General features: G+C 46.4%; 1 protein-coding gene across 3 annotated transcripts in view; it reads right to left on the bottom strand.

Annotated features, from left to right (window-relative positions):
* Positions 1-3707: 3707 nt before the first annotated feature.
* LY86 (lymphocyte antigen 86) overlaps positions 3708-17112 on the bottom strand; it is a 61320-nt gene continuing 47915 nt past the window's right edge. Inside the window, exons 4-6 of one of the 3 annotated variants that reach the window (XM_045497492.1) lie at positions 16336-16400; positions 8529-8581; positions 3708-4085 (exon numbers count right to left, since the gene is read on the bottom strand). In XM_045497492.1, coding sequence (XP_045353448.1) covers positions 3878-4085; positions 8529-8581; positions 16336-16400 — 326 coding nt within the window. In that variant the 3' untranslated portion in view covers positions 3708-3877. Of the gene's footprint in view, positions 4086-8528; positions 8582-9903; positions 9957-16335; positions 16401-17112 lie in introns of all 3 variants that reach the window. The other 2 variants (XR_006717074.1, XM_045497493.1) reach the window with 2 other exon arrangements.

The following is a 17112-nucleotide window of genomic DNA, read 5'->3' on the forward strand; positions in this document are numbered from 1 at the left end:
CACTGAATCTGCCAGCACCTTGATCTTGGGCTTCCCAATCTCCAAAATTCTGTAAGAAATAAATGTCTATTGTTTACAAAACATTCGGGTTAAGGGACTCTTGTCACAGCAGCCCAAAGGGACTAGGCACCACCTCGGCATAATAACTCCCTTTTATTGAGTCACCTGCCAAGCTCTAAGTGTCTGCCATGCATTAAGTCTCAGTACTTCTATAAGGCAGATGTCACTGCTGACACTTGCAGGTGAGCAAGCCAAGGTTAGAGAATTAAGTCACTTACTCGGTTAGCAGCTAGGGGAGGGTTAGGACTGCAGTGCTGATCTAATTCCAGACATGCTAGGGCCTCCTGGCATCTTTCCCCCCTTTCTCCTTTTACCCCTCTCCAACTCCCCCAGTTTACACTTAGGGACAAGTGTGGTTCCAGCCGGGTTAAGGCTGATCCCGCGCAGTACCGGGTCACATGACCTAGGTTAAGCCAATCAGTGCAGGGCCAAAGCAAAGGGCCCGGAGAGGTCATGTGACCCAAGCCTTTGCACGTAGAAGGAATGCAGGGCTTTGGGAGAAGGGTGTCTCTCTCCTTTTGTACACTGGACAGGGTGTGAAACTATTTGCTGTTATAGGAAAGACTGAGAGTGAAAGCAGTATTCAGAGGGCCAGAGGTGCAAGAACCATGGAGAAATAGAGGTGAAGCACCATGAGAAGAGTTAGTGTCTGCGGCAAACCAAAGCTGGTGACAGAAACACGTGGGGGCTCAGCAATCAAGGGGCCAAGGAGGCCCCTGTATGTCTAAGACTGAGTTGAGTCTCTGTTCCTTATGCTCAAACATTCTAAGTGACCTGGTCACACTGCCCAAATGGATCTTCAGCTTTGTGCTTGAGTGCTGGCCTTGGGCCCTTCCCACCAAATATATAGATACACACCCTGGAACAATTACACCCTGCATATGTGTAATTGAAAATGGAACATGGGTTTGAACTGCCAGTGCCCATGTCTTTGCTGATTTTTTTTCAATAGAGTGCAGTATTGTAAGTGTATTTTCTTTTCCTTATGTTTTCTTAACATTTTCTTTTCTCTAGCTTACTCTGTTGTATGAATACAACATTTAATACATATAACATACAAAATATGTATTAACTTATTGTGTGATTGGTAAGGCTTCTGATCAACAGTAGGCTTTTCGTAGTTGAGTTTTTGGAGAGTCAAAAGTTATATGTGGGTTTTTACTTGCATGAGGGGTTGGTGCCTCTAATCCCCGTGTTGTTCAAGGGTTAACTGTATATGTAAACACAGAGATTTAAAATATAAGGAGAGGCCTGTGGGCACCAAAATGCCTGGAACTGTCTTGTTTCCACAAGAGTTCTTTGGAAACATAGCATCATCTTGAATCAAACTGATTTTTTTTTTTTTCAGGGAATTTTATTGAGAAGTTTATTTAGGATGTTTTATAGTGATTTTGAAACAGCAGCAAACTCTGTGAGAAGATGAGACACAACTTAAGTTCTTTGTCAGTGTACCCCCCCTCCCCACACGTGGGGGGGTTACCCCAAGAGATCTTGCCTTGGCATTGCCCAGCCCCCTCCCTGAATAACTCTTGCTTCCTGCAGGGGCAGTTCCAAACTTCATCTTAGTTATTAATTTTCTGCCAGAGTGTTTAATAGTGATAATTATTCTGGCATTGCTCTGACCAAGATGGTTTGTGTTTTATTTTACTATTTTTTTAAATGTTCATTTACTTATTTATTTATTTATTTTTTTTTTTTTTTTTCAACGTTTTTATTTATTTTTGGTACAGAGAGAGACAGAGCATGAACGGGGGAGGGGCAGAGAGAGAGGGAGACACAGAATCGGAAACAGGCTCCAGGCTCTGAGCCATCAGCCCAGAGCCCGACGCGGGGCTCGAACTCCCGGACCGCGAGATCGTGACCTGGCTGAAGTCGGCCGCTTAACCGACTGCGCCACCCAGGCGCCCCTACTTATTTATTTTTGAGACAGAGAGGGTGGGGAGGGGCAGAGAGAGAAGGAAAGACAGAGAATCCCAAGCAGGTTCCACTCTGTTAGCACAGAGCCCGACGTGGGGCTCAAATTCACAAACTGCGAGATCATGACCTGAGCCGAAGTTGGATGCTTAACTGATTTGAGCCACCCAGGCAGCCCCAGTTTGTGTTTTAATAGGAGACGAGGAACCAGTGAAACACTTTCTCAGCTTGCAGGAATGAAACTCATGGTGAAATTTAAGGCCCGTGACAGGACACAGAAACATTTTGGTTTCCTCTCAAGTCAATCCTTTAGTGCAGCCTCTGTGTATTCATGTGTACTCAGTCATGGCTAGGGCCAGCCCCGTACACGGAAACCCCTGTTTAACCCAAACCCAGAGATCTGAACCTCTCTCTCTTTCTCTCTCTCTTTGTCTCATGCTCACGTGCAGGTGCGCGCGTGCAAGTACACACGCATTGTCAATGAATTTTAAGAGGACAAAAGAATAGGAAGGGAAATTGCAGAAAAATAAGAAGTGAGATTGTTTCTACTTGTCCCTGCCTCTGGAAGGCTGTGACCACTGTCCTGAGCTGTTGGAACGTGTGAGTGCCCAGAATCTCCACACGACTTTTACTGCATGTTATGGGAAAGGAAACAGGGGCATGTCTCTCTCAAGGGAATGCCATCTGTGTACATAACAGGATCACCCCCGTGTGTGGATTCAGAGGTTTGCTCCCCAGCAGGGTATAACCACAGTATGTCTTTTCTCCTGAGCATTTATGGGTGTAGGTGAGGACACTGCTATAATTTTGTTTCTCCATAGCCAAAAAAACCTCAGATGCTGGTTTTCAAGTTTTAATTCCCTAGGCATTTACAGCCTGCTATTCTGGGTAGTTTAATTATGTGCGGATGGTAATTAATAGCAATGAACATTTTTAAACTCTGTAGTTTTCCTGTCTTAATCTCTAACATAGTGGCATTTGTGTGGATATCAAAGACCTACAAAGTCAACCCAGTCATCCTATGCCAGTTCCCCAGTAGGAGCAAGAGGGCCAGATGCTGAGCTGAGGGACACTGGAAGGATTGGGGTAGTGGAGGAGGGCACAGGATGGTGTCAGGGATGTGGAGCCCACCGTGCGATTCTGCACATCCTGGGACAGAAAAAGACAGGGCTGCCAAAACGGCTCTAACAGCAGACAGCAACCGGCTCCTTTGCAGAGGGCATCGAAGGAGGCGTTTCTGTACGTGAATGGATGTGTCCACACCGATCAACATGACTTTTTAATATTTCAAGGGACCGCACACTTGACAAGGCAGGGACAGTGTCTGTTTTGCTCTCTGGAGAATCCTAAGTGCTGAGCACAGGACCTGGTACTTAAGTGTTCAGTAGTTACACATGGTGAATGAATGAATGCATTACTGAGAGCCATGGTGTGCTGAGGCCAGGGTAGCCAAGGCTTTTGGGGTGAAGATGTAATGAGGTTTGGTAGGTGGGACTTTGATGTCACTCTGTAGGGTTTCATCGGCTCCTCGGCCCTCGCGGCCAAAGGGCCTGGGACTTGCCTGGGAGAAGGAGGGGGAGAAGGGGCATATTTTCCCAATATCCTCAGGACGTCAGCTTCCTGAATCTCAGAACTACTTACGCTGCGCCAGCACCTGGCACCCTGTCTGGAGGAAATTACATTGTAACTCAAGTATGGCACTAAGATCCTTTGAACAGACCATCAGGAGCGACTGTGGGCCAGATTTCTTTATTCTGGGTAACTGAAGAAGTGCTCCCGAGGAGCTGAGAAGCAGGAGAGCCTGGCCGTTTGGAGGAGGGTGGACCCACGGGCTGGCGACCATCAGGAGGCTCCTTTAGAAGCACGTACACCTGTGGAGTCTGGGGACGTCTGGCCCCCGGGGCTAAAATCTGCACCTGCACCTCTGATGAGCCTCTCTGTTGTCGACTGGTGTTTCTTCCAGAGCAGGTTCAGTGTGGGCAGCCTGCAGTTCCCACGAGACAGAGCGTGCTCCGCGTCTTAGCTTCTCAGGAGCAAATGACCGTAGCATTGGCGCAGGCCACGGTGGAGCGCTTCTCGTTATACAGTTCCAGCAAGACCTGGTATTCTCCCTGGAAGGGACACAGGGAAAGCACGACGTGTGTGACTCCCAGAGCAATCAGTCAATCATTTGACAGGTAGTCACTGAGCACCTTCTATGTGCAGGCAGTGTGTTAGACGCTGGGGATGAAGTAGAACCAAGGAAACCGAACTCACGTTGTGGAGCTTATGGGCCTCACCAGGACAGGCAGACAATGCATGAGATACTTTACTGTGCGTGCATTGTGTGTGCTGATGCCACAGAGAGAATGCAGGCGGGGAAGGGGATGGACAGCAGGGCGGGGCCGGGTGGGGCTGGGCTTGTGCCGTTGGCACAACTGCCGTTGGCAGTTTTAAGTAGGGTGGTCAAGGCCGGCCTTGCTGCAAAGGTGACCTTTGGGCAAAGACCTGAAGTAGATGGAGAGCTGCTTTGAGGGCTGGGCCCCACATTAGAGAAACTGCGAGGAAGCCCAAGGGGCTGTAGGGAGACAGAACCACAGGAAGTGGGGGAAGGACATGAATCGGGGATGGCTTCACAGGCCATGGTGGGGAGACACTGGCTTCCACTTGGAAAGGGTCGCAGGTCATGAGAGCCTCCTCCCCAGAGGAGTGGCCTGATCATGTGTACATGTTAAGAAGATCCTTCTGGCCGCCCTCTGAAAAAAGACTGTAGGGACAGAGAGTATAAGCAGTTAAGACCAGGTAGGAGACCACTCGGGCCTGTAGTGGATGGGGGAGGTGAGAAGAGAGATTGGATTCTGCATAGATTTTGAAAGAAGAGCTCATATGATTTACTGAGGAAACCCATGTGGGTGGCAGAGAAAGAGAGGAGCTGTGGGTGATTCTGAAGACTCTGGCCCAAGCAATTGGAAGATCCAGGGAAGACAGAGAAGACCTCCAGGCACAAGATTCACCCGCACGAAACCACAGCGCTCTATCAGAAAAAGTACTACCACCTTTTAGGGTTCCTTTCTGTCAACCACACTCCACAGAGGACTCCCTTCGTCTGTGGTTAGCAGCTGGGCTATATATGGAATCGCAGAAAAACCCATGTGTTTGCTCAGCGGCTAAGCCCCGCCCCAAGCCCCCAGAGGCCACACGGTGGTGGCAGGTCTGCAGACTCACCCGTCTGGAGAAGAGACACTCTGGGTGGCACGACTTAGTGGGAAGCAGGGCAAAGGGCCCAAGAGGGAAGGATCTCAAGAGATTCCTGGCACATCTTTGAAGTGCCTGTCATCCAGAGAAGGAAAGGGGTTTAATCTGTAGAAGTCAGAGGGAAGGAAGAAATCAGAACACTGGATGGAGTTTGCATGAGAGGTAGTTTTTGTTAGAAAAGAACAACTTTTGGGGCGCCTGGGTGGCTCATTCAGTTAAACGTCTGACTTCGGCTCAGTTCATGATATCAGGGTTCGTGAGTTCCAGCTCCAAGTTAGGCTGTCAGAGCACAGCCCGCTTCAGATGCTCTTGTCTCCTTCTCTCTCTGCCCCTCCCCCGCTCGTTCTCTCTCTCTCTCTCTCTCAAAAATAAATAAACATTAAAAAAATAAAAAGAAAAGAAAAGAAAAGAACAACTCTCTAGCAATGAGCAAAGGTCCAGGAGCGAGCGGGTTCCCCAACAATGAAAAGTGCGTTGGGCAGAGCCAGGCTGTGCACTGGATGGTGGCTGAAGGGGGGAAGGCTGCTTACAGCCGTCCCCCAGGGCACCATTCAGCTGGAGGATCCTGCGACAGCGACAGCGGGGCTCCCTGAGGCTGATCACCCAAACAGGAGCAGCTGTGATTTCAGAAGCAGTTTAGGAATTTCACCAAAGCAGTGTAAAAGTTAGAGAATTAATTCTGAGTAAAGAGCAATGGGAACCTGCATCTGTTTGTGCCACCATCATTGCCATCATTCCTGTCCACTTTTCTTTTAGAGTCCCTGTGCCTTCAGGTACACACCCTACATAATTATTGAAAACCAAATGAATTTTTCATTGTTGCTTTATAAGCCTAAGAAGAGATGTAGTATTTGCAGGAAGGTTCTAGATGATGAATTACTGCTTACATTGCATACGTGCATACCTACCTCCAGGATATGCATACTCTGGTTTAGGAGGTAAGGGTATTTAGGCAACTGTGCTCATCCTCAGGCAGGTGGAGGGACATGCTAGGAGGACAGGAGGGGCAGAGTAGGGAGGGACAAGGGACAGAGAGCAGCAGCCTCTGTGCTGTTGAGGAGAGCACTAAATTTGCGAGTCAGGAATTTATAGTTATATCCTTAGCACTTACGCAAATTAGACCATCCCTGTAAGCTGTCCACGTACTTTGGAACCCCAAAATGCCTCTAAATTCTAATTCAGAAAACAGCAGTCCTGGAGATGCAGGGTTCCAGGCAGGACCTCAGTCTGGGCCAAAGGACTGGCTGTGTTGAAAAGCAAATAATACCAAGACACTGCAGATTGCTGAGTGGAAAAGTTTTCAGCCGAACAGGGATAGAATTAGCACAGAGGCCCATCTCTGGGGGATTTGGTGGGAGGAGGGGATCTGGGGCAGGTCTTTTAAAACCAGAAGGCTTCACACTGTCTCTGTCCCATATTAGGAAGCAAAGTCTCTGAGCCTTGCTGGCTGGCTGGCTGCCAAGGAAGCCTAGGCTGGCTGCAGCTGGTCCCCCGCCAGCGTGGGAGCTCATGTTGAGATTAAGGCCTCCAGCTGCCTCTGCTGCATACGTGACAGGTTGCATGTGTCCCACTTGGGTGATGTCCCCTGTTGATTCTGGCCAGGTGTCAGCAGGCTGGGGCACAGTCAGGGCTGGCCAGGCTTCTGCTTCCTAGGCTCCAAAGACGAGGAAGTGGTGGGAGGACCAGCCAAAGGGGACCAGTAGATGCTTAACCAGCCATGCCCATGGCCAGGACACCCGAGCCTGGCTTTGTCCTCACACCGGGTGACATGCCTGAGCACCGCTTATTGGTTGAGGAATGTAGATCCTGAGCTCACCCAAGTGTCCTAGGGGAATGCAGTAAAGCTTTTTTACATCTCTGCCAGATTTTTCTTTCAAAAGGATTCTGTGTCTCTAGGAAGTTCTTTTCCCCTCCTCCAGGTCATAGCAACTCCCGAGGGGAGCTGCTTTTTTTTTTTTTTTAAAGTCAATAATGCAGGGCACCTGGGTGGCTCAGTGGATTACGTGTCCCAGTCTTGATTTCGGCTCACGTTTCGTGAGTTCAAGCCCCGCATCGGGTTTTGTGCTGACAATGCAGAGCCTGCTTGGGATTCTGTCTCTCCCTCTCTCTCTGCCCCTCCCCTGCTCACGCTCTTTCTCTCAAAATAAATAAATAAATTGAAATAATATAAAATTAAAAAGCCAGTAATGCCAGATGAAAACCTATTGTTTGCAAATTTTAAGCCAATTGCCAGGGGAAGGGGGAAGGGAGGGGTTCAGGAGGAAATCGGGGAAGAAAAAAGAATTCAAGTAGCAAAGACTTAAAGAAAAAACTAACTGGGAGAATTTTGGTTCCACATCCTAGAAGTGAAGAGAGTTTGCAAGACTCTAATATTTCAATGAAAGGCCAGCAGAGAAGACTCTGGAGAACCCCAGAGGGGAAGGTGAAGCCGCAAACTTCCCATCTGTGGGAGCAACAGCTAGAGAATGTTCTAGAGACAGTACGGCTTGCATCTTAGGAACCCAGAGCCTGGGACAGAAAGGAAACACACACAAGATAAATGAAAAGTTAAACAGATTCTTTACGCAGAAGGAAACCCTTTCCCAGAGCCATAGATGGGTTTTGGGATCTGGAAAGCAGAGAGGTTAAAGTTGAAACAAACAAAAAAAGAAAGTTATTACAACCTTGTGATTCCTTTTATGATGTCCCGTAAGATTCTCTCAGGAGTAGCATATTGAAAATGTATTGCTCATGTCAGAGCTGCTTGAGTTCAGCCATTTAAGAAGGTCACATTATTTTGCGGAAAGGAATTTGTGGAAAACTGGACCCTTAGCTGTGAGCCCTGCCGGTGAATGCTCAGGGCGGGGGTATTTTATTCACCTGGTGACAGCCCACTAATAATAGTGTAAGGCTGGTACCTGGGGGCCTTTACCCTTCACGCTTGTGTGTGTGTGTGTGTGTGTGTGTGTGTGTGTGTGTGTGTGTCTTCCTCTCTCTGAACAGCCAGCCTCACAGACAGCTCACACCCCAGCAGCTCTAGCCCATGCAGTACCCTCAGATACCAACCATCCTGCAGGACAAGATGAGGGCCTCCCTCTCCGTGGGAGCTGTCTGCCCAGGGGATCCCAGAGTGTCCAACAGACATAAAATGTTATAACGAAAAAGGTAAAACCAGTGTGTTAAGCGTTTGTGAGTACCCATCATGAGGTATCAGCTTTACTGAAGAACGGTTTTCTTGGTAGGGGTCAGTGGAAAATGTTTAAACTATTGAAGTTTAAACTCAAGAAACTGCTCGATACAATAATTAAGTAACAGAACAGAGCAGAAAACCAAAACCTTACCTCGAGAATTTCAAATCCAGGATTATTGATGGGGCCAGCATAATAAATCTGCTCTGAAACATATACAAAACAGACAAATGTTACTCAGTCATATTAAACAAAAATGATTTGCTCCTATTATCTGTGCTCGCTATTCAATAGGGATCTAAGATTGGGAAAGAAGGTTTCTGTTCACACAGTTGCTCATATTCTAGGGAGAACATCGACAACATATAAATAACTAAACAAGGCAGTGTCTGGATTGTTGAAAGTGCTAGAAGGAGACATGTAGGTGGTGTAAGAGAGGCAGATGGTGAGATGTTAGGAGGCCAGGCTGGAGTTGGGCTGCCTGAGGTTAAATCCTGAGACCACCTGTGATAACTGTTTCATCTTGGACAGTCATTATCTCTTTGGGCTCAGTTTCCTTGTTTTCAGAATGGGTATAATATTGATAATAACAGTGTCCACTTCCCTGAGCTCTGAGGAATCAAAGGATTAATCAATGTAAAGCTCTAATACCGGTGTCTGGAAAGCACTCAATAAGTAATTTGCTAAAATAACAAATTAGGAGACGCCAAGTTTGGTTGGATGGCTGGTTATCTCTAAGGAGATGATATTTGAGCTAAGCCCTGGGGGAAGGGAATGAGACAACATTCAGTAGCTCTGATGCAATAATGGAGAGGGTAGATGGTTGGGTAGTTTTACCGAGCCAGAATGGTAAGGAGAGAAAGTCAACACTGTTGGGAATAGACTGGGGAAAGCTTATAATAACAGACCATGGAATCTAAGGAAGGTAAGGAAGAAAATGGAGGTGGGGGTGGGGGTTGATAGTAGAAGCAGTGGTAGAGTTGGTTGAATGGAGTTTCCATCATGGCTGTCAAGGTCCTAGAATGGGTGAGCTGGAAACATGGTGAAGGCAGATGGCAGAAGGCTTCACAATGAGATTTCAGAAGTGGTGCATTTTCTGATGATGACAACACACAGCATTGACGTGGGAGTCAGGGGTTGAGGTGGAATGATGGAAACGGTAGTTGGAAAATGGTAGTGGAGGTGAATCAGCTGAGACATTATGGTGGTGATGGGCTGTGACTGCCTCCTCTGTGACTCCCCAGCCCCATGCACTTAACACATTATAAGCGGTGCCTAAGAGCACAGGCTCTGGGGTCAGATTGTCTGTGCTGGGTTTGAATTTTGTCTTTTCTTATTACTAATTGGCCAAGTCACCTAATCTTTCTGGGCCTCAGTGTCCTCATCAGGAAACATGGGCAGGTTATAATAATATTCACCTCAGAGTTGTTGTGAGAATCAAATGAGTTAATACAAGTAAAACTCTTTTAATAGCATCTGGAGCATGGGGAGCAGTCAGTAAGTATTTGCCATTAATATACTCACTCACCAATCCACTCTACAGGGCATCCGCCCAATACAGGCCAGGCACTGTGCCAGGTGCTAGATACAACAGGAGACAAGAATATTATGTGAAACATCTGAATCATTGGCCACCCAGAATTGTAATCATTTGTTTACAGGCTGTTTCCTGCAGTAGCCCGTGCCTTCTTGTTTGCATAGCTCCCAGTACATTGCAGAATCTAACACACAGCAGGGTGCAATATAGGGTTGTTGTGGAGGTTGTTGAATGAGCAGATACAGAGCCAGGACATGGGTTTGTCAAGCAACTTCATTCTTGCTCCTGCTATTGTAATCCTCTCCCTGCTGGAAGGCTCTGGACCTGGGCTGTTTACACGAGAGACCGGATTAGGGAATGAGCCAGCAGAGCAGCCAATATGGTGGTGAGGGTGTAGGGATGGTAGAGGGGAATGGAGGAGAAAAAAAATGCTTATTAGTTTATTGATGGCATTATGTGTTTTTTAAATATATTCTTTAAAAGTTTACTTATTTATTTTGAGAGAGAGAGAGAATGTGTGGGGGACGGGAGAGAGAAAGGGGGACAGAGGATCTGAAACTGGCTCAGTGCTGACAGCAGAGAGCCCCGTGCAGGGTTTGAACTCATGAACCATGAGATCATGATAGAAGTCAAAGTCAGACGCTTAACTGACTGAGCCACCCAGGTGACCCTTATTGATGGCATTAGGTATTCAGCTCTTTTAATGGCACAGTGACTTCTGTCTCATATATCCCCTGGTGCCTAACCACTGCTCAGTAAATACTTGGAGACAGAACAAAATCTCCATGAAATGAGGTTTTGGGTCAAGGGCAGCATGGTTGGTGTGTGAACAGCTGCCCACACAGAATACTATCAGGGGCATGAGGGTAATCCTTTTTGAAAAAGGCCTCTCCAGGCAATCTGAACCTCAACTTCTACCAGGAGACCCATTCTTTGCATAGACTTTGGCTTCTGTTAAATGCTCGTGCCCCCAACACATCCATCCTTCCTTCCCTTGGTCAATTTCTCGTACCTCACAAGGAGAACGCACAAACATGGTGGATGCCAGATGGACAGCCTTCCTATTTCATTGCATTAAATGAAGTGATCCATTTATTTTTGAAAGGAAACTGATATTTGGTTGTGGATATAAGCAAAACTTTAATTGGAAACTACTTTTCCATACAAGATGGTTTTGGAAATAGAGATATTGAACTTCTGGATCTTATCCTTGAGAATCTTCCGGTGCAACTGAGAAAGATACAATGACTAGCTACACTGAATGTTAACTGTGTGAGGAGTGAGTGGTATATGTGGGTGGTGTATCTCACAAGTGCAGAGAGCCCAGAGGGGGCTGCCTAGGATTGGATTGTAGTGCTGGCATACTGTACAACCTGAGGGCGTACCATTCACATTATAATTTATGTGAGTGGTGCCCCCTGGAGTTGTGCAATGCAGTGGCCCAACTACCAGTACACTGTTCCTTTTTAGGAAATTCTCTCTTCCCCAGGGGATGTTATTTTACCCAAGCCAGAATAATCTGAGCAAGAAGACAATGAGACCCAGGACCAATCTATTCTGTCAAAAGATGGTTGATTTCAACTCACTGGTATCTAGAGCTGTTCACTGTCTGCCTGGGGTTGCAGCCTTCTTACTGCGTCTGTGACTCCTAGATAGCCTTTCAGAAAATCCCTTTGCTTTTGTTGTCTGCTTTTGTTTCTGCTACCCACAATTCAAGGACTGTGAATTCTGTGGGCATGAACCAGTCAAAATCATTCATGCTGGCCATCAAGGTATGGGAATGCAGTGCAGCCCAGGAGCAGAGCCCAAGAATGGAGAGAGGGAGTGTGCCTGTCTGTGTCTGGCCTGGTTGGGTTCCCCTGGAAACATTTTACCCCTGCTTTGTGCTTCTACTGATTGTTCTAAGGTGGCATAGTGCAAACTACTTGACCTTGGAAGCAGACAGACCTGGGTTTAGGACCCAGCTCTCCCATTCCTCAGCTGAACATCCATTCTGGAACTCAATTTCTGCACTTGCAAGATAGAAATGGGACTGACTCTCCTGCAGGGCATTGAGAGGACCAGAGAACTTGTGTATAAACTTAATGAGAAGAGTGGGGTCCCCAGTAAGGGCAGAATCACTAGTTATTATTATTGTTACTGTTATTAGTTGTATTATTATTCACTGGATGTGAAGAAAGGTGACGTAATGAAAACTCACTTGGATGCTGAGGAACACACCAGGCCTAGGTTTTGGAACCTTTTGGCAGAGCTAACAACCAGTAAATTCTGTGGGTGCCTTTGTTTTAAAGAAATGCATGAGGACAACTCTTTGAAGGATAACATTAGAATGACATCTAACATCCTATTATGCTCATTTAATGCTCCAAGATTTGCGAATTTATGTTTCAAATAAAGGGGTTCTTTACTGGGCCAAGGGGGTTTTCATTAAATCTGTCTCTTACACTTTACGGTTTCAGTTGGAGCTTTTTGGGGGGTCCATGAAGTTCCGGAGCATGGCTGCAGGTAGCTCATGAAACTGTCTTCTTTTTTTAACCTAATGAAACAACACCTAAAATTAAATTCTCGCCCCTTCCATTCTCAGATCCTCCCTGATTCTGAGATTCCTTTAATTAACATTCTCACACTCCCGTTCTATAAAAAGAGCCCCAGTATATCTGTACCCACTCCTTCCTTTCCTCCATTTGAAATCTTTATCAGTTTTTAGTGTGCTGTGGATTAAAGAAATCCACCTCCCCGGTTCTGAGCCCATGAAGTCATTTCTGTGAATTGGCTTTGTTTTTGACCCAAATCTTTGTGTGGTTGGCACAGAGTGTCTTTTTCAGAAAGGAAATTGATTTTTAAATTGTGGAAATAAAAGGTCCCAAAGGGTTTTGGATCAGATGGACGAGGGGCTCAGGGCTGCCTCCCACTCTATCGCCTTTTGTCCTCAGCCACCAGTGCGGGTGCTGGCCTGGAAGTGCTCCCTGCAGGCGTGGGTTCTGTGGGAGGAGTCCTCCCCGTTTCCTGGCCCTTGCTAGTGCCTTCTTGCAATTGCCTCCAGTCTTCCAAATTTATTACAAAAATGTCATCAATATTTCAGCATTATTAGGGTGCTCGACAGTGTAAAACTGCTTAGAGTTATAATTTATGATAAGTCAGCCCATTTGTATATTCTGACAAAGACTTAAAAAATGATCATTTATTTATTTGCTCAGCTTTGAGCCTTTTCTCACCTGCCTGGCCCAGTCGGGGGAATCTTTGGGGGGTTGTGAACTAGGAGAGCACAGCCCTCACCGTGTCCTCCAGGAGTGGGAGTACCTCAGGACCTGGGAAGGCTCCATACAAGGGCTCCTGTGGGCAGTGGTCCCACAGTGAAGAGAACATTCCAAACAGACCAAAAGCCTCATCTCAGGAGCGAGAGGGAGCGAATATATTACTTCATTTTGGTGAGCTCTAAAGATATTGTTCTTTCCTCTCTCTGCCTCTGGGCATTTCTTTAAAGAGGCCCAAGTCTGTAGGTGGCACAGGCCCAGGCACCAGTCTTCATCTCTTCCCTGGTTTTAGCTCTGCTTTTTTCAGTCTCTGACCTTGCAGGGTGTGGAACGTGTTTCTTGGTCCCACAGGGCACTAGCTGCTGGTTAGGGCACTCATTTAAATCGATAATGAGCCTGCCTGCGTGGGGACCTGGAACAGGGTCCCCTGCCTCCAGGTTGAGTGTGGCTGCAGATAGACTCCCTGAGGGCCTGAAAGCCTGGAGGTTTCATCCAGGTTTCAAGGGATGGATTCCAGACAGTTTGGGCAGATAGCCCCAGGCTAGGCTCAGGCCCAGGCCCAATTTTTATTTACTATCATCATCATCATTATTATTATTATTAATTTATTTATTTATTGTGTGTGTGTGTGTGTGTGTGTGTGTGTGTGTGTGGTGTGGTACTTTGTCAGCTTCTCCATCTCCTGGGCCATTTCACCTATTAGTCTCTAGAGCCTCTGCAGTTCTTATGTCCTTCCCGAGGGCTTACCACCAGGTAAGCATGCCTGTATCACCTCACAAGTGATCTCAGTCTCTGAGTACAGTTGCACAGGCAGCCCTGGCCGAGGGGGTGGGTGATTGGAAGCAGAAACACAGCTCCTGCCCCACGGGGCCAGACTGTGCAGGCTGGGGCTGGGCTGGGCCCCACCTGCAGATACTTCTGGTGTCCCGGCCACATCCCCTAACCAGTTTTGAAATCATGGCAGCCTTGGTGGCCTCAGCCATGCCTCTGACATTATCCCAGGTCAAGAGCTCACACCTCTCTACACTTTCCCACTGCACAGCAGCCCGTGTAGGACAACCAGGAAGTGCAGGGACGTTATCCTCTGCAGGCCTTCAACCCACAAGGACTGGAATCTGGGGATGTATTCCACAGCCTCCTGACTTTCAGAGGGGGAATTCTGAGACGCACACCGCGGTTCCCGAAGGATCCCAGTGGGACTGAGCCCCAGTTCTCACACTGGAAATCAGCTTCCCGTTTATCCCTTCCTGGCTTTTCCTCCTCTCTGGCATAACTACTCACCCCCAAGTCCTTGTCTCTGACTTTGCGGGGGGACCCCAAACTAGGAACGCTTCCTGGCAGAAGGTGAACCTTTTATTGAGGCCCCATAAAAGCTAGTCCTAGAAAGCTGGCTGCTGATATATTTGGGTCTGAGTCCAATGTTGGAGCCACCCAGCCTAGGAACAATGTGAACACCCTGAAAGCTGCTTTCTGACTGGCTTCTACGCCAAAGAGCAGGAAGAAGAATGAATGCCTTGGTTGTCCCTGAGACGGCTCGGAGCTTCGTGCTTTGGAGAGGACGGGAGTTGGGAGAAAGGGACAAGGAGGTGAAGACCTCCCTGGGTGTGTGGAGGTGAGGGAGCCGACAAGCTCAGGGAAGAGGGAGCAGAGAAGGAGAGGGAGAGGTGCACAGCTAGCCTCTCGGTTTCTGGTTTCTTCATTCAGTCACATGGACACTTCCTGTCGCTGAGCAGTGGAGCATTGTAATAAACAAAGTGTCTTCCATTCACTGATTCGAACTTTTGGGATTCCCTGGCATATCACATGACCCTTTTATTGGGAGAATTTTTTCTGTTGCTACTAGGAGCTCAGTAGTTAGAACATGTTCAATTTTATTTCCAAACATATCTTGAGATGTCCAGCATGTCATTTGGCCCCTTTGGCCCATTATTGTCACTCTGTCTGAGACCCCATAAAGCTCTGGGCATCATAACTGTGTTTTTTTTTTTTTTTTTCAGAATTAACAGCTGTACGTTGGAGCTCATAAGTATCTGATTAGAGTTTGGATTACTACATCTTAGCTTTGCTTATGCTACTTTGATATCTTTACCTGTTCCTTCAAATGGGCTTATGAGAACTTCCTTTTGGCCTTTTCCACTAGAGAAACTTAATATTATTTACAACTTAAAAACATTCACTGTGTACTTGCAATGGATCACTTATAAAACTATGAAGTGAGAAGCCTTCCAAGGTTTACTTGTTCATGGTCCTGTGATTTACACTTCTCTGGTGATTCAGAGATGTGCCTGTTGTTATCCCTATTCTTTTTTTTTTTTTTTTTCCTAATAGCACACTGGCTTCCTCTTAATAATACATTTTTATAAATGTCTCATTGCCATCTTATCTTCTTCCTCTGCCAGAATGATTCCAGCAAATGGGTCATGGAATTGACTTCTAGCCAAATAGCTTCTGTTGTGAGTAGGGTCCAATGACAGGTGGGGGCTTTATGGGGTCTTGGATAGGGTGACAATAATGACCCAACAAGGCAAACCTTTTCTTAGCAATGATACGGTCCCCTAACAGAAAAACTCGTTATCTCTCCTCAGGTAAATCAGTGACTGTATCATCTGTGAAGTCTCCAAACTGTTTGACTTCTGTGAGGGTATTTTCATTGAAAACATATAGAGTTTGAGTTTCTTTGGATTATACACAATTATTTGGCTTTTTTTTAAATAATAAAAAGTAAGGTTTTTTTTTAAATATTTATTTATTTTTGAGAGAGGGAGAGAGAGAGAGAGAGAGAGAGAGAGAGAGAGAGAGAGAGAATGAGCAGGGGAGGGGCAGAGAGAGAGAGGGAGGCAGAGGATCCAGAGTAGGCTCTGTGCTGACAGCAGTGAGCCCAGTGCAGGGCTCCAACTCACAAACCGTGAGATCATAACTGAGCCAAGCCGGACACTCAACCACCTGAGCCTCCCAGGCACCCCAATTATTTGACCTTTTCACATGGTATGCAGAGGTCAGACAGGATGGATTGGTTTTCCACTTGGGAGTTGTGCAGGCCAGGAGTGCCTACTCTCAAGATGTCCCTATCCTAATCCCCAGAATATGTATGTTACCTTCCATGGCAAAAGGGACTTTCTAGATGCAATTACATTAAGGATTTTGAAATGGGGAGATTAACCTGGATTACCTGGATGAGTTTAGTGAGATCACAAGGATGGATAAATGCCAAGGAATGCCAGCATCCTCTAGAAACTGAAAAAGTCAAGGAAATGAATTCTCCCCTAAAGCCTCCAGAAGAAACATGGCCCTACTGACACTTTGAGTTTAGGCTTCTGACATCCAGTAGTGTAAGAGAATAAATTTGTGTTGTAAGTTACTAAATTTGTGGTCATTTGTTACAGTAGTAGGAAACTTACACAGTGGTCTTGGATAAAGAAAAGAGGCTCCAGGTGATCAACTTTAGAAGGGGTCAAGAGTGATGGCTTGTTTGGATTTGGGTCCCCGACAAAGGGCCCTTCAGAACCATGACACCAGCATAACCCCAGATTTCAGCAAAAGAGAAGGTACTTGGTTGGGCTTACGTCTTGGGCTAGAGAGTGAAATTTCCAACACAAATTCACACACTTGAATTCAGGATAGACTGTTAAAAAAAATTAAAGCAATGTAGAAACTACTAGATCAGTGATGTCTAATGATGTTCTGCAAAGATGGGAATGTTCTACATATGCATCATCAAATACGGTGGCCTCTAGCTAAATGTGGCTAGTGTGACTGATGACTTGAATTTTTAATTTAATTTAAATGTAAATGATTTAAATACAGACATGTGACAAGTGGTGATCATATTGGATAGCTTTAGGTCAGCACCGTCTAATAGAAATATAACGTGAGCCACATACATAATTCAAAATTTTTTAGTAGCCACATTTGACAAAAAGGAAAAAGAAGCTAATGAAACTAATTT

Source organism: Leopardus geoffroyi, chromosome B2 (assembly GCF_018350155.1).
Source record: "Leopardus geoffroyi isolate Oge1 chromosome B2, O.geoffroyi_Oge1_pat1.0, whole genome shotgun sequence".
Classification (NCBI taxonomy): Eukaryota; Metazoa; Chordata; class Mammalia; order Carnivora; family Felidae; genus Leopardus; species Leopardus geoffroyi.